The sequence below is a fragment of the Pseudochaenichthys georgianus genome, unplaced genomic scaffold, assembly GCF_902827115.2.
Source record: "Pseudochaenichthys georgianus unplaced genomic scaffold, fPseGeo1.2 scaffold_2043_arrow_ctg1, whole genome shotgun sequence".
Classification (NCBI taxonomy): domain Eukaryota; kingdom Metazoa; phylum Chordata; class Actinopteri; order Perciformes; family Channichthyidae; genus Pseudochaenichthys; species Pseudochaenichthys georgianus.
In genome coordinates, this window is record NW_027262749.1 from 453 (window position 1) to 23,849 (window position 23,397).

A 23,397-nucleotide genomic window follows, 5' to 3' on the forward strand; every position below is an offset into this window, starting at 1 on the left:
AGCAGGGGAGGACTCTTTAAAGTAGAGACACTAGATACTGATATACACCTGGACATCAGCAGGAGAGGACTCTTTAAAGTAGAGACACTACATACTGATATACACCTGAACATCAGCAGGAGAGGACTCTTTAAAGTAGAGACACTACATACAGATATACACCTGAACATCAGCAGGAGAGGACTCTTTAAAGTAGATACACTACATACTGATATACACCTGAACATCAGCAGGAGAGGACTCTTTAAAGTAGAGACACTACATACTGATATACACCTGAACATCAGCAGGAGAGGACTCTTTAAAGTAGAGACACTACATACTGATATACACCTGAACATTAGCAGGAGAGGACTCTTTAAAGTAGAGACACTACATACTGATATACACCTGAACATCAGCAGGAGAGGACTCTTTAAAGTAGAGACACTACACACTGATATACACCTGAACATCAGCAGGAGAGGACTCTTTAAAGTAGAGACGCTACATGCTGATATACACCTGAACATCAGCAGGAGAGGACTCTTTAAAGTAGAGACTCTACACACTGATATACACCTGAACATCAGCAGGAGAGGACTCTTTAAAGTAGAGACACTACATACTGATATACACCTGAACATCAGCAGGAGAGGACTCTTTAAAGTAGAGACACTACATACTGATATACACCTGAACATCAGCAGGAGAGGACTCTTTAAAGTAGAGACACTACATACTGATATACACCTGAACATCAGCAGGAGAGGACTCTTTAAAGTAGAGACACTACACACTGATATACACCTGAACATCAGCAGGAGAGGACTCTTTAAAGTAGAGACACTACATACTGATATACACCTGAACATCAGCAGGAGAGGACTCTTTAAAGTAGAGACACTACATACTGATATACACCTGAACATCAGCAGGAGAGGACTCTTTAAAGTAGAGACACTACATACTGATATACACCTGAACATCAGCAGGAGAGGACTCTTTAAAGTAGAGACACTACATACTGATATACACCTGAACATCAGCAGGAGAGGACTCTTTAAAGTAGAGACACTACATACTGATATACACCTGAACATCAGCAGGAGAGGACTCTTTAAAGTAGAGACACTACATACTGATATACACCTGAACATCAGAGGAGAGGACTCTTTAAAGTAGAGACACTACATACTGATATACACCTGAACATCAGCAGGAGAGGACTCTTTAAAGTAGAGACACTACATACTGATATACACCTGAACATCAGCAGGAGAGGACTCTTTAAAGTAGAGACACTACATACTGATATACACCTGAACATTAGCAGGAGAGGACTCTTTAAAGTAGAGACACTACATACTGATATACACCTGAACATCAGCAGGAGAGGACTCTTTAAAGTAGAGACACTACACACTGATATACACCTGAACATCAGCAGGAGAGGACTCTTTAAAGTAGAGACGCTACATGCTGATATACACCTGAACATCAGCAGGAGAGGACTCTTTAAAGTAGAGACACTACACACAGATATACACCTGAACATCAGCAGGAGAGGACTCTTTAAAGTAGAGACACTACATACTGATATACACCTGAACATCAGCAGGAGAGGACTCTTTAAAGTAGAGACACTACATACTGATATACACCTGAACATCAGCAGGAGAGGACTCTTTAAAGTAGAGACACTACATACTGATATACACCTGAACATCAGCAGGAGAGGACTCTTTAAAGTAGAGACACTACACACTGATATACACCTGAACATCAGCAGGAGAGGACTCTTTAAAGTAGAGACACTACATACTGATATACACCTGAACATCAGCAGGAGAGGACTCTTTAAAGTAGAGACACTACATACTGATATACACCTGAACATCAGCAGGAGAGGACTCTTTAAAGTAGAGACACTACATACTGATATACACCTGAACATCAGCAGGAGAGGACTCTTTAAAGTAGAGACACTACATACTGATATACACCTGAACATCAGAGGAGAGGGCTCTTTAAAGTAGAGACACTACATACTGATATACACCTGAACATCAGCAGGAGAGGACTCTTTAAAGTAGAGACACTACATACTGATATACACCTGAACATCAGCAGGAGAGGACTCTTTAAAGTAGAGACACTACATACTGATATACACCTGAACATCAGAGGAGAGGACTCTTTAAAGTAGAGACACTACATACTGATATACATCTGAACATCAGAGGAGAGGACTCTTTAAAGTAGAGACACTACATACTGATATACACCTGAACATCAGAGGAGAGGACTCTTTAAAGTAGAGACACTACATACTGATATACACCTGAACATCAGAGGAGAGGACTCTTTAAAGTAGACATTTCTGTTTAAGATCAACATTATGTTAAATCATATTAACCTTTATCTTCTCTGTTCGTAACGGTTTTGTTTCCTCTCATTAAAGTGTATTTGAAATGTTCTGTCAGATTTCTTGTTGCTGCTGGTCTCAGTGTGATGAGCCTCTGCTGCCCCCTGCTGCTCAGCAGCTGCCTCAACACTCAAATATCATTGAAAATAACACCTCATTTTGTTTCACGTTCGCAACAAAAAATTACTTTGATCTTTTTATTTTCTTAATGTTATTTTTATTTTTAAATTAGTGTGAGATTTTATTTTAATTCAGATATTTTATCATGTTTTTCTTTTCTTTTACAATTTTCATATATATTTGTTTTACTTGCTTTTGTCTTTAAAAATAATTGCCACTTTTAATCAAAATGAACATTCAAATAAAAATAACGATGATTCAGAAAAGTATTCCCATTTAAACCTCAAAGTATGAAGTAATTAGAAAATATCATTTAAATCATTAAATAAAAAAGATGCTTATACGAGTGATTCAGGTAGAGCTATCAGACCTTGAGGAGGTCGCCTGTGATTTAACTCGTGATGTATTCAGGTATTAATTCATGTGTGTTACTGTGATCAAATGAAGACGATCAGTCGTGTTTTTTGTGGCAAGTCAGCGATAAACTTTATTATGCCTGCACAATCTCGCCAGGTGGGGGCTATTAATCACAAATAACATATCAAACCGTTCATTTATTCTGATACAAAAATCACTATAAAATGTCACTCTGTAATATCCCGTCTCTCTGCAACATCCACGAAAAAAAACGACCGCTTCACCGCACGACTTCCTCTGGCAAAAATACAAAATCATCATCCGGCTCGGTGACCATTTTCTGTCAAAGAAAATCAGATGAGAGGGGGGGGGTCTGAGAATAAATAAAATCTGAAGTCACATCTGACCCTCCGACATCACTTCCTGTCACAACACACTGGGTTTAACACACACTCCTGACGGGAAGACGCACACTCTCACAGCCACAGCTTGTCCAGAAATATCCAGAGAAATCCTGAGCGTTTCATCCAATCAGAGACGATCGTTTGTCGCTTAAAGCTGAAACCGTTCGAGGTCAGTGGTCGAGTTCGAGATCAACTAAACACACATTTCAGCGTTTAGGCGAGTTCCTGAAGTCGGAAGGTTATATAATATTGTGTAATTACGAGGTGTGTACTCGCTGCACCAAATACTAGAATATAAACATTAGTAATGGAGCAACAAAATACTAACAACGAGATGTTAACTGATGCCAACGAGATGCTAACTGATGCTAACGAGATGCTAACTGAGGCCAATGAAGTGCTAACTGATGCTAACGAGATGCTAACTGATGCTAACGAGATGTTAACTCGTTCCACCAAATACTCAATTATACAAATGAGTAGCTGGATCAAAAAAATACTAACGAGATGCTAACTGAGGCCAATGAAGTGCTAACTGATGCTAACGAGATGTTAACTGATGCTAACGAGATGCTAACTGAGGCCAATGAAGTGCTAACGAGATGCTAACTGATGCTAACGAGGTGTTAACTCGTTCCGCCAAATACTCAATTATACAAATGAGTAGCTGGAGCAACAAAATACTAACGAGATGCTAACTGAGGCCAATTAAGTGCTAACTGATGCTAACGAGATGCTAACTTATGCTAACTGAGGCCAATGAAGTGCTAACTGATGCTAACTGATGCTAACGAGATGTTAACTCGTTCCACCAAATACTCAATTATACAAATGAGTAGCTGGAGCAACAAAATACTAACAAGATGCTAACTGAGGCCAATGAAGTGCTAACTGATGCTAACTGATACTAACGAGATGCTAACTGATGCTAACGAGATGCTAACTGAGGCCAATGAAGTGCTAACTGATGCCAACGAGATGCTAACTGATGCTAACGAGATGTTACAAAGAACAAAGAACAAAGACCTGCTAACAGAGCACTTATATACTAATAAAGGACTGGCTTATCTAAAGCCAGTTGAGTAGCACTTGAAATGATTGGCTCTATGAAACCTGATGTACTTTATGATTCTGTTTTCCTCAAGGTTGTGTCTTCCTGGTCGAATGTACTTATTGTAAGTCGCTTTGGATAAAAGCGTCAGCTAAATGCAATGTAATGTAATGTAATGTTAACTGATGCCAACGAGATGCTAATTGATGCTAACGAGATGCTAATTGATGCCAACGAGATGCTAACTGATGCTAACGAGATGCTAACTGATGCTAACGAGATGTTAACTCATGAAGAAGAGGGAAGCAGAGAGAGTGTGAGAGCTGTGGTCTGAAACAGAAAGTGGACAGTCTTCAGTCTTTGTGTCTTCAGAGCTTCAGGCTCAGGGCACGGTGACGTGGAAGGGGCTGCCGGGCGCGTGGTCGTCGCCCCACTTCAGCATCAGGATGTAGCTGCCCTGCTCCTTCACGGTGTACGTCACGTTGTACATCTTGTTGCCCATGTGTTTCACGTAAACCTCCTCGCAGGGCGTCTTCGGGCCGTGGACGCCCACCATCAGCATGTTGGTTCCTGACAGGAGACAGGAGGGGAGATTCAGGATTTAGAAATCTGCTGTAGACAATTTAAATCTGTGCTAAATATGGTTTTACTGACATTGCATTATGGTGTCGTGAAATATCCCAATCAGGTGCAATATGTGAAAAGTATGACAAACTAGTGTAGATACTAATAGTGTCAACCTGTCACTCATCATTTCAGAGAGATGGTCGTCGCCCCGTCTTCACAAGCTTCAAAAATGTATTTAATGTCTGAATATGTCAAATATTCTGGAGGGTTAGAAATGCCTTAATATTCCCACACTTGTGTTTTTTGTTACTACGGAGTTATTTGTGTTTATTATTGAGCGGTCGTTCCTCACCTGCGCTGGTGCAGTCGACCGTGAACGTGTTCTTCTGACCCACGAAGGCCTTGGAGAGTCCGGCGCCTCGAGAGATGACTTTACTGGCGTCTGAAGTAAACTTGGGTAACGAGGCGAAGGGCCCCCCCATCGAGGAGGTCTTCGAGACGGTTTCCACGAGGACGGACGACGTTTCGTGAAGACTGTGTCCGCCGGAGAGACGAGGACCTGAAGGGAGATGCAAATACGCTTTTCAAACAACGATCACTAACCCATATTTCAATCTAACAAGAAAGGCTGCAAATAAAACGCGTACATTAACTTTAGATCGAGTTTTTACCGATCAATGCCCAAAATGTAAGATGTTTTCCAATTTGCTGATGGTCTCAACTTATATGAAATGTTCATTTGACAGAGAGTACAAGGACGATGTTTCTCGTGAAAACGAAGTCGCCATTTGGACACGTTTTCCCTCCTCCCCGCCATGATGTTAGTTTGAAGTTATGACGAAGAGTTTTTATGGTGCGACTGTCAAAACAACGTCAGTAGTAGAAGTTATTGTATTTGAATGTGATATTTTATACCTTGGGACTGTGGGAAACAGTACTTCGATCTTTCTGTGTGTACAAACATATTTGGAGATTGACAATAAAGTAGACTTTGAAAAACTAACCTCAACAATCTCAACAGGAACTAGTTTCCCCTAACGCTAACTCCTGATTCCCTGCAATCAACGGAAGATCCAAGAACTCCCAATGAGCCACAGATTACAGGGATAACCCACCAGAGACTTTGGCCTTGAAGGGGCTGCCCGCGATGTGCTGGGGTCCGCCGTACTTCATAGAGATGAGGTAGTTCCCAGGAGCCATGGGGGTGTAGGACACCGTGTACCCCTCAGTGCTCTCCAGGCAGTCCATCTTCACCTTCGACGGTCCATCGATGGTCACCGACAGCGCTCCGGCGCCGGCGTTAGCCGTGTTCACCACGAACTCGGACGCCACGCCTGAACAAAGACACGTCAGAAGATACGATTGTTGATGCAAAAGCTTCATTTTCATATTCGCATTTCTTTATTTATCACGCAGCGAGGAAACGTAAGATATGATACGATAAGAAGATGTCTGCACTTTCAAATAGAATACCCTGTAGTTATAATATAATTCACTTTAGTTTATAATATAATTCACTTTAGTTTATAATATAATTCACTTTAGTTAGCCATATACTCATACTCAGATAAGATCAGATCAGAAGTACTTTATGGACCCCAATGTGTGAAATGTCTGCGTTGCAGCAGCTTAAAGAGACAAGGCGTTGTACTTTGGAGAAATTAAAAGACTAGAAACAAACAATCCGAAATGAAAAAATAGCATTAAAAAAAGTAGGAAATATACATGTTGAAAACACATTTACAGTAAATAGTATTATATATACATTAAGGGTGTAAGGAATGGGATGTGAAATACTCAATTGAACATAAATGTACAAAGTGAGTTTAAGTCCAGTTCTCAGAGTAGCAGAGCGTTCTCTTCCAGACAGAGCAGATCAGACGGAGCAGAATGTTGTCCTGGTGACAGACTGGCGTTAATATGCAGTCGAGTGCGTTTACCAGGTGTTTACTCGTTGTGTTTACCTGTGGTTCCTCCCTCCAGTCCCGGACCGAAGGCGGACACCATGCCGGGATCTCCGACCTGTCCTTGCTCTCCCACTCGGATCTTAAACGGACTGCCGGGAACGTGGCTGCCGTTGAAACGAACGTCGATAGAATGAACTCCGTTTTCCCTCGGGATGAACCGGATCGCGTGCTGGTCTGTGGAATAAGTCCATCAATAGTATCAGCCCACATCGGGTCATTGTTTTGCATCAAGTGTTCGGGTTTCAAATAGTTTTGAAAGGTATTCTCTCCAATTCCTGAGATCTCTGAATGCCAAGGTTACAATGCAGGACATTTCTGTAGACATCCTCATTTCAGCTTTCAAAGCCGTAAAGAAGGCTTGAATCATGAACATCAAAGGCTACATCGAGTTGTGCATCATCTGCAAGTCGCTGATTGTCTCGATGTCATTACAACAATGTCTGGGTCCCGTGGATGTCCACATCTCAGCTTTTTAAAGTCGTGAAGATATCAGGAATCATACACATCTCAAGCAGAAGACCTGGGTGTCATCTGCATAGAAATGGACATGATTCTTTTGTTCATGATTTCATGACAGGTAGAAAAACTCATATTAAACTTAAACAACGAGTGGGACCAGGCTTGTGCCTTGAGGATCGCCATATTTTAAGAACACTTTGACATAGAAAATAAATACCAAAACAGAGCCTTGTGGAACTCCACGGGAAACATTGTTATTAATCTTCGCCTAACGCAACCTTTGGGTTCCATGTTTGTACGTAGCACCCGTCCACAGGACGGATGTAACACGATGACAGAGTGCGTGGTACCGTTGTCCAGCTCCGTGATGAAGCACTCCTCGATGGCTCCGGACGGCGTGTGGATCTTAGCGTCGATCAGGCCTCTCACTCCGTTCAGTTGCACAGCGAAGGACGCCTCCTGCCCCACCTTCAGACCCACCTCCTGGGAACGAACACAACAATACATCGTTTAACTTAAGTTACTGAAGCTGGTGGTTTTACTCGAAGTAAAGCTTTCCTATCATGCACAATGCACATCTACATCACCGTGTGTCCCCGGTGTGTCCCCGGTGTCCCCCCGGTGTGTCCCCGGTCCCCCCCCCGGTGTGTCCCCGGTCCCCCCCCCGGTGTGTCCCCGGTCCCCCCCCCGGTGTGTCCCCGGTGTGTCAGGAGACTCTCAAAGTGATGTCTTCCTTACATCACCATGTGTCCCCGGTGTGTCCCCGTGTGTCCCCGGTGTGTCCCCGGTGTGTCAGGAGACTCTCAAAGTGATGTCTTCTCTACATCACCATGTGTCCCCGGTGTGTCAGGAGACTCTCAAAGTGATGTCTTCTCTACATCACCATGTGTCCCCGGTGTGTCCCCGTGTGTCCCCGGTGTGTCAGGAGACTCTCAAAGTGATGTCTTCTCTACATCACCATGTGTCCCCGGTGTGTCCCCGGTGTGTCAGGAGACTCTCAAAGTGATGTCTTCCCTACATCACCATGTGTCCCCGGTGTGTCCCCGGTGTGTCCCCGGTGTGTCAGGAGACTCTCAAAGTGATGTCTTCCCTACATCACCATGTGTCCCCGGTGTGTCAGGAGACTCTCAAAGTGATGTCTTCCCTACATCACCATGTGTCCCCGGTGTGTCCCCGGTGTGTCCCCGGTGTGTCAGGAGACTCTCAAAGTGATGTCTTCCCTACATCACCATGTGTCCCCGGTGTGTCCCCGTGTGTCCCCGGTGTGTCCCCGGTGTGTCAGGAGACTCTCACAGTGATGTCTTCTCTACATCACCATGTGTCCCCGGTGTGTCCCCGTGTGTCCCCGGTGTGTCAGGAGACTCTCAAAGTGATGTCTTCTCTACATCACCATGTGTCCCCGGTGTGTCCCCGGTGTGTCAGGAGACTCTCAAAGTGATGTCTTCCCTACATCACCATGTGTCCCCGGTGTGTCCCCGTGTGTCCCCGGTGTGTCCCCGGTGTGTCAGGAGACTCTCAAAGTGATGTCTTCTCTACATCACCATGTGTCCCCGTGTGTCCCCGGTGTGTCAGGAGACTCTCAAAGTGATGTCTTCCCTACATCACCATGTGTCCCCGGTGTGTCCCCGGTGTGTCCCCGGTGTGTCCCCGGTGTGTCAGGAGACTCTCAAAGTGATGTCTTCCCTACATCACCATGTGTCCCCGGTGTGTCCCCGTGTGTCCCCGGTGTGTCCCCGGTGTGTCAGGAGACTCTCAAAGTGATGTCTTCTCTACATCACCATGTGTCCCCGGTGTGTCCCCGTGTGTCCCCCGTGTGTCAGGAGACTCTCAAAGTGATGTCTTCTCTACATCACCATGTGTCCCTGTGTGTCCCCGGTGTGTCCCCGGTGTGTCAGGAGACTCTCAAAGTGATGTCTTCTCTACATCACCATGTGTCCCCGGTGTGTCCCCGTGTGTCCCCGGTGTGTCCCCGGTGTGTCAGGAGACTCTCAAAGTGATGTCTTCTCTACATCACCATGTGTCCCCGGTGTGTCCCTGTGTGTCCCCGGTGTGTCAGGAGACTCTCAAAGTGATGTCTTCTCTACATCACCATGTGTCCCTGTGTGTCCCCGGTGTGTCCCCGGTGTGTCAGGAGACTCTCAAAGTGATGTCTTCTCTCCATCACCATGTGTCCCCGGTGTGTCCCCGGTGTGTCCCCGGTGTGTCCCCGGTGTGTCAGGAGACTCTCACAGTGATGTCTTCTCTACATCACCATGTGTCCCCGGTGTGTCCCCGTGTGTCCCCGGTGTGTCAGGAGACTCTCAAAGTGATGTCTTCTCTACATCACCATGTGTCCCCGGTGTGTCCCCGGTGTGTCAGGAGACTCTCAAAGTGATGTCTTCTCTACATCACCATGTGTCCCCGGTGTGTCCCCGTGTGTCCCCGGTGTGTCCCCGGTGTGTCAGGAGACTCTCAAAGTGATGTCTTCTCTACATCACCATGTGTCCCCGTGTGTCCCCGGTGTGTCAGGAGACTCTCAAAGTGATGTCTCCTCTACATCACCATGTGTCCCCGGTGTGTCCCCGTGTGTCCCCGGTGTGTCCCCGGTGTGTCAGGAGACTCTCACAGTGATGTCTTCTCTACATCACCATGTGTCCCCGGTGTGTCCCCGTGTGTCCCCGGTGTGTCAGGAGACTCTCAAAGTGATGTCTTCTCTACATCACCATGTGTCCCCGGTGTGTCCCCGGTGTGTCCCCGGTGTGTCAGGAGACTCTCAAAGTGATGTCTTCTCTACATCACCATGTGTCCCCGGTGTGTCCCCGTGTGTCCCCGGTGTGTCCCCGGTGTGTCAGGAGACTCTCAAAGTGATGTCTTCTCTACATCACCATGTGTCCCCGGTGTGTCCCCGTGTGTCCCCGGTGTGTCAGGAGACTCTCAAAGTGATGTCTTCTCTACATCACCATGTGTCCCCGGTGTGTCCCCGGTGTGTCAGGAGACTCTCAAAGTGATGTCTTCTCTACATCACCATGTGTCCCCGGTGTGTCCCCGTGTGTCCCCGGTGTGTCCCCGGTGTGTCAGGAGACTCTCACAGTGATGTCTTCTCTACATCACCATGTGTCCCCGGTGTGTCCCCGGTGTGTCAGGAGACTCTCAAAGTGATGTCTTCCCTACATCACCATGTGTCCCCGGTGTGTCCCCGGTGTGTCCCCGTGTGTCCCCGGTGTGTCAGGAGACTCTCAAAGTGATGTCTTCCCTACATCACCATGTGTCCCCGGTGTGTCCCCGTGTGTCCCCGGTGTGTCAGGAGACTCTCAAAGTGATGTCTTCCCTACATCACCATGTGTCCCCGGTGTGTCCCCGTGTGTCCCCGGTGTGTCCCCGGTGTGTCAGGAGACTCTCACAGTGATGTCTTCTCTACATCACCATGTGTCCCCGGTGTGTCCCCGTGTGTCCCCGGTGTGTCAGGAGACTCTCAAAGTGATGTCTTCTCTACATCACCATGTGTCCCCGGTGTGTCCCCGGTGTGTCAGGAGACTCTCAAAGTGATGTCTTCCCTACATCACCATGTGTCCCCGGTGTGTCCCCGGTGTGTCCCCGGTGTGTCAGGAGACTCTCAAAGTGATGTCTTCTCTACATCACCATGTGTCCCCGGTGTGTCCCCGGTGTGTCAGGAGACTCTCAAAGTGATGTCTTCTCTACATCACCATGTGTCCCCGGTGTGTCCCCGTGTGTCCCCGGTGTGTCCCCGGTGTGTCAGGAGACTCTCACAGTGATGTCTTCTCTACATCACCATGTGTCTCCGGTGTGTCCCCGGTGTGTCAGGAGACTCTCAAAGTGATGTCTTCCCTACATCACCATGTGTCCCCGGTGTGTCCCCGGTGTGTCCCCGTGTGTCCCCGGTGTGTCAGGAGACTCTCAAAGTGATGTCTTCTCTACATCACCATGTGTCCCCGGTGTGTCCCCGTGTGTCCCCGGTGTGTCAGGAGACTCTCAAAGTGATGTCTTCCCTACATCACCATGTGTCCCCGGTGTGTCCCCGTGTGTCCCCGGTGTGTCCCCGGTGTGTCAGGAGACTCTCACAGTGATGTCTTCTCTACATCACCATGTGTCCCCGGTGTGTCCCCGTGTGTCCCCGGTGTGTCAGGAGACTCTCAAAGTGATGTCTTCCCTACATCACCATGTGTCCCCGGTGTGTCCCGGTGTGTCCCCGTGTGTCCCCGGTGTGTCAGGAGACTCTCAAAGTGATGTCTTCCCTACATCACCATGTGTCCCCGGTGTGTCCCCGGTGTGTCCCCGGTGTGTCAGGAGACTCTCAAAGTGTCAGGAACAAACCCCTCTCTCTTCTCCTCCGTACCCACATCTCTAACAACGGGGAACACGGAGCTGATCCAGATTTGCCCACATTACTGTTGGTCGTAATCTACAGACCCAGAGTCGTCTCTTTGGGCTGGAATGGAGGGGGACGAGGCTCGAATGACCTCTTTGGTATTGTGAGAGACATGCTTTTATAAAATAGTCTCATAGGAGACCTTTCATGGAGGTAACTTGTTCCCACCTGCAGGCTGGTGATGGAGAGGCGGCGAGCGTCGTCGGACAGCGTGGCGATCGGGACGATGAACGGAGAGTCGGGGATGTGCTCATCGTTAAACTTGATGGAGACCTCGTAGTCGCCTGCAGAGAGAAGGCACGTCAGCGGGGAATCTCCACCATGTTCTCAAACAGCTAGCGTGTTTCAGAGTCTCACCGGGTTCCTGAACCACGTACGCCACGCCGCAGGACCCGTCCTTCCTGTCCTCGAAGCTGATCTCGGCTTTGCTCGGTCCCTCCACTGCGATGGACAGACCTCCAGCTCCCGCCTCTCGGGTCCAGATACTGAACTCAGCTGCACGAAGACAACATATCTGATCATCTGAATATCTTCACTGTGAGAGACATATCATGTAATACCCACGAAGTGCAACAACAATGGCTGTCGATACAAAACGGTGAGCAATAAAGACGAATAAAGGTATTCTGATTCTGCGTATTCACGCCTGGGCATTATATTTCTGCTGTTGGAGGAATGTACATTTCCCCGTCGCGGGACGAATAAAGTGATTCAGATTCGGAGCTAAAATAAAGAGAATGCATCAAAGACCTGCAAGAAAACGAAAATAAAGCAAGTACTTCTTATCTGAATGAGCATATGGCTACAATTAATTATATTTCAAACTACAGGGTATTATATTATAAACTAGAGGATATTATATTTCAGATATCATTTCAGCTTTCAAAGCCGTAAAGAAGGCTTGAATCATGAACATCAAAGGCTACATCGAGTTGTGCATCATCTGCAAGTCGCTGATTGTCTCGATGTCATTACAACAATGTCTGGGTCCCGTGGATGTCCACATCTCAGCTTTTTAAAGTCGTGAAGATATCAGGAATCATACACATCTCAAGCAGAAGACCTGGGTGTCATCTGCATAGAAATGGACATGATTCTTTTGTTCATGATTTCATGACAGGTAGAAAAAACTCATATTAAACTTAAACAACGAGTGGGACCAGGCTTGTGCCTTGAGGATCGCCATATTTTAAGAACACTTTGACATAGAAAAGAAATACCAAAACAGAGCCTTGTGGAACTCCACGGGAAACATTGTTATTAATCTTCGCCTAACGCAACCTTTGGGTTCCATGTTTGTACGTAGCACCCGTCCACAGGACGGATGTAACACGATGACAGAGTGCGTGGTACCGTTGTCCAGCTCCGTGATGAAGCTTTAAACTACAGTATATCTGATCTCACCTGGGGTCCCGGCGACGCCCTGCTCCAGCCCGGTGCCCCCCGCCCGGACCTTGTGCGCCCCCCCCTCCCCCAGCGGCCCCACAGTGAACTGGAAGGGGCTCCCGGGGACGTGCTGGTTCCGGTACTTCACGTTCACGGTGTGCGCGCCCATCTCCTGCGGGATGAAGCGCACGCTGTAGGCGCTGTCCTCCCCCCGGATGATCTCCGCGTCCTCCGTCTTTCCTCCGGGACTCGTCACCTGGGCCGTCATCTCCTGGTTGCTCGCCTCACCTGTAGAGGCTGGAGAGAACAGTGCGTCAGGTGGGGTGAGGTCTGAAGACAGTTAGGGTCCTCAGACCATGCACCACGATGCCAACAACATGCATCCACATATCATGCAAATCAGTTTCATTTGGTTTCACTTCATCGTTCCTTATTGCACGGGATTATCAATATTAGCATCATTTCGTCACTGGACTAATATGTTTATACTTTTGGTCAACGTTTACAGGGTTTTACAAAATTACAAAAAAACATCCAACGTGAGAAAATACAAAGAACAAATATTGTGACAGTAAAACAATTATTCATGTCTGCAAAACTGAAAACCTGTTTCAGGTGAGCTAGAAACACACACACACACACACACACACGGGTCCCCACACGGTGCCACACACGGGTCCCCACACGGTGCCACACACGGGTCCCCACACGGTGCCATACACGGGTCCCCACAGGGTGCCATACACGGGTCGGCACACACACGGGTCCCCACACGGTGCCACACACGGGTCGGCACACACACGGGTCCCCACACACACAAACGGAGGTCTCCACACAGTGCCAAACATGGGTCTTGCACACACACACACACACACACACACACACACACACACACCGTCCTGCAGCTGCGCCTGGCGGGTGCTGCTGCTGTTGTTGAACCCGCTCAGACTCTCCCTCCCCAGGAAGTCTCCGAACACGGAGTCCCGGTACGGATCCTCCACCTGCCGGCTCTCCTCCACCCTCACCTCCCGCTTCGTCTCCCCCGCCCTCGTCTCTCTGATCTCCGTCCTCTCCGTGCGGGTGTAGGTGTGGCTGCTCCTCGTGAAGGTGTGCGTGAGACGCTCCTGAGCCGACACCATGTGGAACCAGTTCCCTAGAGACCAGCGAGGGGAGGAAGAGGGAGGGGGAAGGGGAAACGGTGAAGGGTGGTTCTTGGAGAGGTCCCAGTTCTCCTCCCGGGCCCTGCCGTGGTTCCCCTGAGCAAGGCACCGGACACCCCCCCTTATAAACCCAGACGTTTACTGCTGTATTAAAGAGTTAACAGTCTTTAAAAGATATTCTCCGATGCTTAGTATCTCTGTATGTGCACGGTTACTCGAGTGTGTAAACCCGTAGAGCCGCAGAGATCGACAGATAAAGAGAGTTGAGTGTCAAAAGGATGGAATTGGCAGGTTTTTCAAAAGTCCTTAAAAATAAAAAGTGTGAGCATTTTTAAAGCTTAATAGAGCTGGGGCATCATCTGTATTCAAATGAACATTATTATTCTGTTTGTGCTTCATCACATGTAGAAGTAAATCATATAAAACAAGAGGTAGTGGGCCCAGGCTTGAGCCTTGTGGAACTCCATATGTACCACAATTTAGAGCCAGTTCGCTAAAACACAGCGAGGGGAGGAAGAGGAGGAAGAAGAGGAAGGGAGGAAGAGGAGGAAGGGGAGGAAGAGGAGGAAGAGGAGGAAGGGAGGAAGAGGAGGAAGGGAGGAAGAGGAGGAAGAGGAGGAAGGGAGGAAGAGGAGGAAGAGGAGGAAGAGGAGGAAGGAAGGAAGAGGAGGAAGAGGAGGAAGGGGAGGAAGAGGAGGAAGAGGAGGAAGGGGAGGAAGAGGAGGAAGGGAGGAAGAGGAGGAAGAGGAGGAAGGGAGGAAGAGGAGGAAGAGGAGGAAGAGGAGGAAGGGAGGAAGGGAGGAAGAGGAGGAAGGGGAGGAAGAGGAGGAAGGGAGGAAGAGGAGGAAGAGGAGGAAGGGGAGGAAGAGGAGGAAGGGGAGGAAGAGGGGGAAGGGAGCAAGAGGAGGAAGAGGAGGAAGAGGAGGAAGAGGAGGAAGGGGAGGAAGAGGAGGAAGGGGAGGAAGAGGAGGAAGAGGAGGAAGGGAGGAAGAGGAGGAAGAGGAGGAAGAGGAGGAAGGGAGGAAGAGGGGGAAGGGAGCAAGAGGAGGAAGAGGAGGGAGGAGGAGGAGGAGGAGGAGGAGGAGGAGGAGGAGGAGGAGGAGGAGGAGGAGGAGGAGGAGGAGGAGGAGGAGGAGGAGGAGGAGGAGGAGGAGGAGGAGAAAGAGGAAGACCTCACCTGGTATCTTCAGGTTCAGATCGCAGGTGCTTCCCACGGTGGCGATGCTCGGCGCCTGCCGCCTCCTCGTGATGCTCTCCTTCATCCGGCCCTCGCCGAACACCTTCACCGTGAACGCACTTCCTGTTGGGACACAAGCACTCGATGCTACCTCTGGTTCATCGTGCGGTCGCACAGACACACGATACCCAGAAGGCAAGACACACACACAGCTCATTCTAACAGATAAATACAATACTTCGTGTGGTTATTCAGCAACGTAAACAACCCTTTCCGTAAACAAGATGGCGTAACGTTTGTTTGTACACAAGTAATAAAACTAATTACTAAAACCAGAGCGCAAATAAAACATGTTTGCAGAAACGTACCAGCTGCATCACTACTTCGTGCAGATCACTTAAAAGACACCAAAGGGGAATCTTTGCAAAACGTACAGGTATAAGTCAACAACCTTTCAAAACAACAACAACAACAACAACAACAACAACAACAACATGTAGGCTTTGAAGATGCTGCCAGCCAGCATCATGGTCTGAACCACGTACGCTTCACTCACTGTCTTCACCGTATGTACCCCACGGCTCCTACCTGGCACGTGTTGGTCGGCGAACTTGATGTTGATGATGTAGTTCCCGGGCTCGGTGGGACAGTAGGTGACTTTACACGTGCCGTCCTCCACGTCCTCACAGTTAATGTCCACTTTGCTGGGACCCTCGATGGAGAGACCCAGACCCCCGTAGCCTGGAGGAAGAGAGGATATCAATCGGGGAAATGTTTTCCTAGGCCCATAACGTTGACCCAGTTGGTCAGTCCGCCCTCGCCCTGGAGCTGCTCTCAGTGTCCCTGCTCCGGCCTGATAGAGAGGTGTAGCTCTTTATCTTGCTATGCAGCACGTGGTTCTTCTCTCACGGCTGAATACACGGGTCTGAGAGATCTTCAGAAACACAGAACACGTGTTGTGAATTCTCTGGCCGTTAACTCTAATTAAACCCTCAGCGTTCCCATCAGAGTCCTGCTCTCCCTGAGTCTCCCTGAGTCTCCCCGAGTCTCCCCGAGTCTCCCCGAGTCTCCCCGAGTCTCCCCGAGTCTCCCCGAGTCTCCCAGAGTCTCTCCGAGTCTCCCCGAGTCTCCCCGAGTCTCCCCGAGTCTCCCAGAGTCTCTCCGAGTCTCCCCGAGTCTCCCCGAGTCTCCCCGAGTCTCTCCGAGTCTCCCCGAGTCTCCCCGAGTCTCCCCGAGTCTCTCCGAGTCTCCCTGAGTCTCCCTGAGTCTCCATTGGTCCAGAGGTTTCCATCACAGTACCTGCGTTCCTGGTGTCCACGATGAACTCGGCCATCTCGAAGGTGTGGCCCTCCATCAGCCCCTCCCCGAACACTTTCACTTTGCTGGCGTCTCCGATCTCCGACTGTCCGACCATGATCTTGAAGGGACTGTTGGTCACATGCTTCCCGCTCTTCTTCACGCTCACCACGTGCTCGCCCACTTCCTTCGGCGTGAACGAGATGCCTGCGGATGGATCGATAAAGAAAACAACGTTAGTGTTGGTGACTCGCCGTTACTTTGGTGTTCGCAGTCGGTTTCAACTGCTCTTGAACAAACATGCATCTTGACGCCAGTCTTCTGGCTCTCCTGCTGCTGAACGACAGAACCAGTGTTTCTATTGAGCTATATCGTGCTGCGTCCTGAGGGTCTCGGGGGGGATCCACTGACCGATGTGTCTGTTGGGAAGCCTCTTCAGGACGCACGGCTCTTCGTGTCCGGACGGCGCTGTGATACTCGCCGTCAGACTGCTGAGGTCGGTCTCTGTGATCTTCAGAGAAACGTCTGACGCCGTGCCCACGTTCAGCTGGGACGTCCTCAGGGAGTCGTCGCCTGGAGAGAACACAAAGCAGGAACACGTTCAGAACCTCGCATGGACGACGTGCCGGAGACGAATCGGCGTGTTTCCGTACCGGTGATCTTGGCGGTGAAGGGGCTGCCGGGGATGTGTTTGTCGTCAAACTTCACGATGATGTTGTAGTCCCCGGGCACGGTGGGGAGGTAGGACACGGTGCAGGTGCCGTCCTTATTGTCCTTACAGCTGATCTCTGCTTTGGACGGACCCTCCACCGCCAGAGACAGGCCTCCTGCGGGGACGCGCACCAGGGTTAGGGCTCCATCTGCACGTAATACTCCATATTTAAGAGTCCGGTGTTCCTACCTTCTCCGGCGTCTTTAGTAACGATGGTGAACGTCGCCGCTCTGCTCACAGTGCCGTGAGTCAGCCCGGGGCCGAACGCCGTCACGTGGCCGCTGTTTATGGCATCCACGTAGAACTGGAGAGGACTTCCTGAAGAGAAGACGCACACAGAAGAGCTCTTAATGTTATACACCGAGAGAGAGGGGTTCAAAGTACGTCCGTCTCTTCGTCATATTCCTCACGCTGTTTGCAGAAGATACGTTATTACACTTTGATTCAACTTCATTATGATAGACGACATTTAGCGCCCTGATAATGTATATTTCTCTGGTCGTTAAGCTGCGTGCTGATGATGCTCTAACTCGTTGCCAAAAAAGAGAGAAATTAATAATAATAGCGCTTTTCCTCGTGCTCAAAGACGCTTGAATCCACGCCCACATCACGTCTGTTCCTCTGAGCTTCCGCCCGTCTGCAGAAGGTACTTTAACTGACTGCGGCCCGACTGTTGTGACGTCCTTCCTTTAAGGCGGTAAAATCATTTGTTTATTTGCTTCTTGACTTAAGGGTGAAATGTTTAAAAGGAAATGCTTTTATTTTGAAGGGCGAGTATGTGTCCTGCTCGTTTCTTTCCCGTTATGTTTTGAAATGATGTCGAGTGCATTTCCCCGTCTTCTACCGTCCTTGTTGAAACTGTTATATTAATATGAAGCAAACATCGTTCCGTTTGGAGCAGACCGGCTTTGTTCTTCGAAGCTTCTACTAAGCAAGTGCGCCATGTGGAGACCTGGGATGTGGTTTCCGTCGTATCTGATGTCCATCTCGTGCAGACCCCTCTCTGTCGGGGAGTACTTCACCGTCACCGTGCCGTCCTTGTTGTCGGTGATGTGAGGACAGGCGGTGCGACCGGAAGGCATCCGCACCTCTCCTGCAGGAACACACACACACACACACACACGCACACACACACACACACACACACATTCCTCAGAGACAGTTCTGAGATTCAGAATCAGGTTTATCACCAGGTAGGTTAACACATATGAGGAATTTGACTGGCTGTCATGACTCATGGTGCATACATTAAAATAAAACTAATATTAAAAACACAGATAGAAAACTATTTGAAGAAACTATAATAACATTGAAAAATATAGTAAAATATAGCAGTATTTCTATTGAATATGGTTGAAGTAAAATTGGTATAAAATATGTGTAGTAATGAAAAACAAGACGTTGTGTGCATCGTGTGCGGCAGGGCGGTGTGGTTGGGATACATCTCGATGAACCACAGGGTGTGTAATCATCAGTAGCATGGCCATGGGGTCGAAGCCGTTTTAAGGCTGCAGTTTCTTAGAAGGGTTCGAGTCCCATCCTCCAAATACATCTTTTGTACATTTCACAGAATTCTTCAACAAAATCTCCAGTTTTTAAGATGTTTAAACATCTTAAGATCTTAAGATGTTTAAACACCTTAAAAAACTGGAGATTTTGTTAAAGAAATGTACAAAAGATGTATTTGGAGGATGGGACTCGAACCCTTCTGAGAAACTGCAGCCTTAGAACGGCTTCGACCCCATGGCCATGCTACTGATGATTACACACCCTGTGGTTCATCGAGATGTATCCCAACCACACCGCCCTGCCGCACACGATGCACACAACGTCTTGTTTTTCATTACTACACATATTTTATACCAATTTTACTCCAACCATATTCAATAGAAATATATTTTACTATATTTTTCAATGTTATTATAGTTTTCTTAAATAAGAGTTAACTAACTGTTGTTTTACTTTCATGCATGTACACCAAGTCAAATTCCTCGTATGGGTTGAACCTGTTTCTGACGCACCACATGTGGATTGCTCCGCTGCAGGAAATAGTCCCTCACAAATGCACTACTTCCCCCATATGTATTTAAAGTACAACGACAGTGACTTAAACACTGAGCCTTCTTTGGCCGAACGGAACATATTGTAGTCCTGAAGCATCCTCATGCATCCCACTCTGAGCGAAGAGTCCTGCATGCATGTAGTATGCATCTCTTACCGGTGATCTCTTCCTTCTGAACCGTGAAGGGGATGACGAGGCTGAAGGGGCGGAGCATCGGATCCATCGAGGCGGGGGGGGTCGGGTCATCGGTGGCCTGGAACACAGAGGGGGGGTTAGTGTGGTCTAGAGGAGGAGGAGGAGGAGGAGGAGGAGGAGGAGGAGGAGGAGGAGGAGGAGGAGGAGAGCAGGAAGCAGAGAGAGCATCAGAGGCCGGCGGCACCAGTAAGATTCTACCTTTCTAACTGGGTCATAACGGAAACAACGTTTAAGCTGAGCTGTAACATAAATATTGTAAACTTAAAGAAAAAAAAGAAAAAAAAGAAATTAAATAGAAAATAAATAAATAAAAATGTGAAGAAAAGCTTCTTTATCAGATTAAACTTGAAGCGGTGTCTGTTTCTCTCACTGAGTGACAACAGCCTTGTTCACATGCTGACCCCCCCCCCCTCAGCAGCGGTCATGCAGCCATGCTGACCCCCCCCCTCAGCAGCGGTCATGCGTCATGCAGCCATGCTGACCCCCCCCCTCAGCAGCAGCCATGCTGACCCCGATCTATAACTGATCGGAGTCTGGTTGTCATTGATCTGCAGCCGGCGAGAGGACAGTTTGAAGCAGAGCGGCAGATATATAAATATGAAGGAATATAAATGATTATAAATAAATATATGACGGTAACAGGTATACCCAGGGGGGGCTGAACTGCAGCGAATCACAGGGCTCCTCTATTAGGGGGGCGGGGCCACACGCCTGACAGGAAACAAGGTACAGGCTTTAAAACACAAACAAAACACACACAATACAAAAATAAAACACACGCACACACACACACACACACACACACACACACACACACACACACACACACACACACACCTCCATGCACAAACGCTGTTAGTGTTGAAATCAGACCTTCACCGTGTGTCGGGTCGGATTAGAGAATAATGATGACGTGTGTGGACACAGGTGCTGTCTGCGTGTTATTACTAAAGTTACGACTTTATTCTCAAAGTTAAGACTTTACTCACAAACGTCTGGCTTTATCTTATTCTCAAAGGAGCGACTCTCGGCGACTCACCACCACGTGGAAGGGGCTGTTCGGGATGTTCTCGCCTCCGAACCGGATGGTGATCACGTACTTCCCGGGCTCCGGCGCTGTGTAGTAGATATCGAACGTCCCATCTGCGTTCTCCACGACGTCCACATCCAGCTCGGCGCCGTCGGGGGTCGACACCTTACACGTGACTTTACCTTTCCCAGCATGCTTAGCATCCACGGTGATGACGGTCTCCTCCCCGATCTGGATGGTGGGGCCCATACCTGATCCTGACAACAGACCACCAATCAGAACAGAGCCTGGTCCTGACAACAGACCACCAATCAGAGCAGAGCCTGGTCCTGACAACAGACCACCAATCAGAGCAGAGCCTGGTCCTGACAACAGACCACCAATCAGAGCAGAGCCTGGTCCTGACAACAGACCACCAATCAGAACAGAGCCTGGTCCTGACAACAGACCACCAATCAGAGCAGGGCCTGGTCCTGACAACAGACCACCAATCAGAGCAGAGCCTGGTCCTGACAACAGACCACCAATCAGAGCAGAGCCTGGTTCTCTCAAACTACTCTACAAGAAAAACATCAGAAAGTAAAATACAAAACAGAAAATAGAATAAACTTTAAATAAAAAATTAATAAACCAAATCAAAACTTCATGCAATTAAAATAAAAAACGTACTCATGATAGTATTAATAATTAATTCATTTGAATTCTATTTAGTTACGACTTCCTTCTCAGAGGTACGACTTCCTTCTCAGAGTTACGACTTCCTTCTCAGAGTTACGACTTCCTTCTCAGAGTTACGACTTCCTTCTCAGAGTTACGACTTCCTTCTCAGAGTTACGACTTCCTTCCTTCACAGAGTTACGACTTCCTTCTCAGAGTTACGACTTCCTTCTCAGAGTTACGACTTCCTTCTCAGAGTTACGACTTCCTTCTCAGAGTTACGACTTCCTTCACAGAGTTACGACTTCCTTCTCAGAGTTACGACTTCCTTCTCAGAGTTACGACTTCCTTCTCAGAGTTACGACTTCCTTCTCAGAGTTACGACTTCCTTCACAGAGTTACGACTTCCTTCTCAGAGTTACGACTTCCTTCTCAGAGTTACGACTTCCTTCACAGAGTTACGACTTCCTTCTCAGAGTTACGACTTAATTCTCAAAGTTAAGACTTCCTTCTCAGAGTTACGACTTCCTTCTCAAAGTTACGACTTCCTTCTCAGAGTTACGACTTCCTTCTCAGAGTTACGACTTCCTTCACAGAGTTACGACTTCCTTCACAGAGTTACGACTTCCTTCTCAGAGTTACGACTTAATTCTCAAAGTTAAGACTTCCTTCTCAGAGTTACGACTTCCTTCTCAAAGTTACGACTTCCTTCTCAGAGTTACGACTTCCTTCACAGAGTTACGACTTCCTTCTCAGAGTTACGACTTCATACTCAAAGTTACGACTTCCTTCTCAAAGTTACGACTTCTTTCTCAAAGTTACGACTTCTTTCTCAAAGTTACGACTTCCTTCTCAGAGTTACGACTTCCTTCTCAGAGTTACGACTTCCTTCTCAAAGTTACGACTTCCTTCTCAAAGTTACGACTTCCTTCTCAGAGTTACGACTTCCTTCTCAGAGTTACGACTTCCTTCTCAAAGTTACGACTTCCTTCTCAGAGTTACGACTTCCTGGCCACTGACTAACCCTAACCTCTAACTTCTGGTCAAGTAAAACATCAGAAAGTGTAAATAGTACAAACTCACCCAGTCCGTGTCCTCCAATGGAAACTGCAGAAAAACAACAAGAGGGTCAGAGAGGCTAAAACAGGAGATTCAATCTGATTGGCTGTGAGAGCTGTGATCTGATTGGATGTCAGTGAGCGGTGGGCGTGTCCTGACCTGTGACCAGGCACTTGGAGGCGTCTCCGGTCGGCAGAGCGAGGATTCGGTACGGAGAATACGGGATCTCATCTCCGCCGTACTTGATGGTGATCGTGTAGCGGCCCGCCATGTCGGGGACGTAGGAAACCGTGTACGTTCCATCACGGTTATCTCGAATATTCGCCTTCTTCGGTTTCGCCTCTGGATCCTGAGACAGGAGGACAGGACGTGAGATGGAGGACTGGGATGTTTCCAAACATCTGGAACAAACTACCGGAAACCGGCAGGTCCGCTCAAACTCTTACTCGCTTTTTTTATGTATTCTTTTTATACACTTTATTTTCCTTTTTCTTAAACAACACATAGTCAAAAACTAAACAACAGGTTTGCTACAGAATAAGACAAGAGCAATAGTACAACAACATTTAAAATGATGGACAAACAAATGGTTTACTACTTTTAAATCCAGGCTAAAGACTTTTCAATGCCTATAAATATATAAATATATATATATTTATATATAATCACTGGCGGAGGGGGCGGTTTACACCTGTTAGTGAGAACTGTTAGCTGAGCATCACACAAACTGATGGAGGTCACATGGAGACGCAGTCAGGAGGGTGGGGGTTATTCAACGATATCTATCAGCAAAAACATGTCAACTTATTCATTATTACACGTTTTAAAGATTGTAATTGATCAGGCTAACTGCGTTATTGCTAAAGGGACACACAATAGTTTTCATTATATTTTATTTTCATATTATTTTTATTATGCGTTTTCTTACTTTAAAGTTTCAGATTTAATCCAAATTATTTATTTTG

At 47.8% G+C, this 23,397-nt stretch overlaps 1 protein-coding gene across 1 annotated transcript; it reads right to left on the reverse strand.

Annotated features, from left to right (window-relative positions):
- Window positions 1-3,097: 3,097 nt before the first annotated feature.
- Window positions 3,098-22,781, reverse strand: LOC117441845 (filamin-C-like; the record flags this gene model as incomplete). Its single annotated transcript, XM_034077864.2, has 21 exons — window positions 3,098-4,909; window positions 5,259-5,465; window positions 6,022-6,240; window positions 6,871-7,047; window positions 7,683-7,815; window positions 11,867-11,982; window positions 12,056-12,193; window positions 13,103-13,381; window positions 13,980-14,237; window positions 15,422-15,544; window positions 16,010-16,162; window positions 16,721-16,924; window positions 17,129-17,290; window positions 17,371-17,544; window positions 17,619-17,747; window positions 18,382-18,522; window positions 19,648-19,744; window positions 20,335-20,397; window positions 20,726-20,973; window positions 22,457-22,480; window positions 22,592-22,781. Coding segments are annotated over 21 exons (3,423 nt in total), but the record flags the coding sequence as incomplete, so codon positions are not given.
- Between the last annotated feature and the right edge of the window lie 616 nt (window positions 22,782-23,397).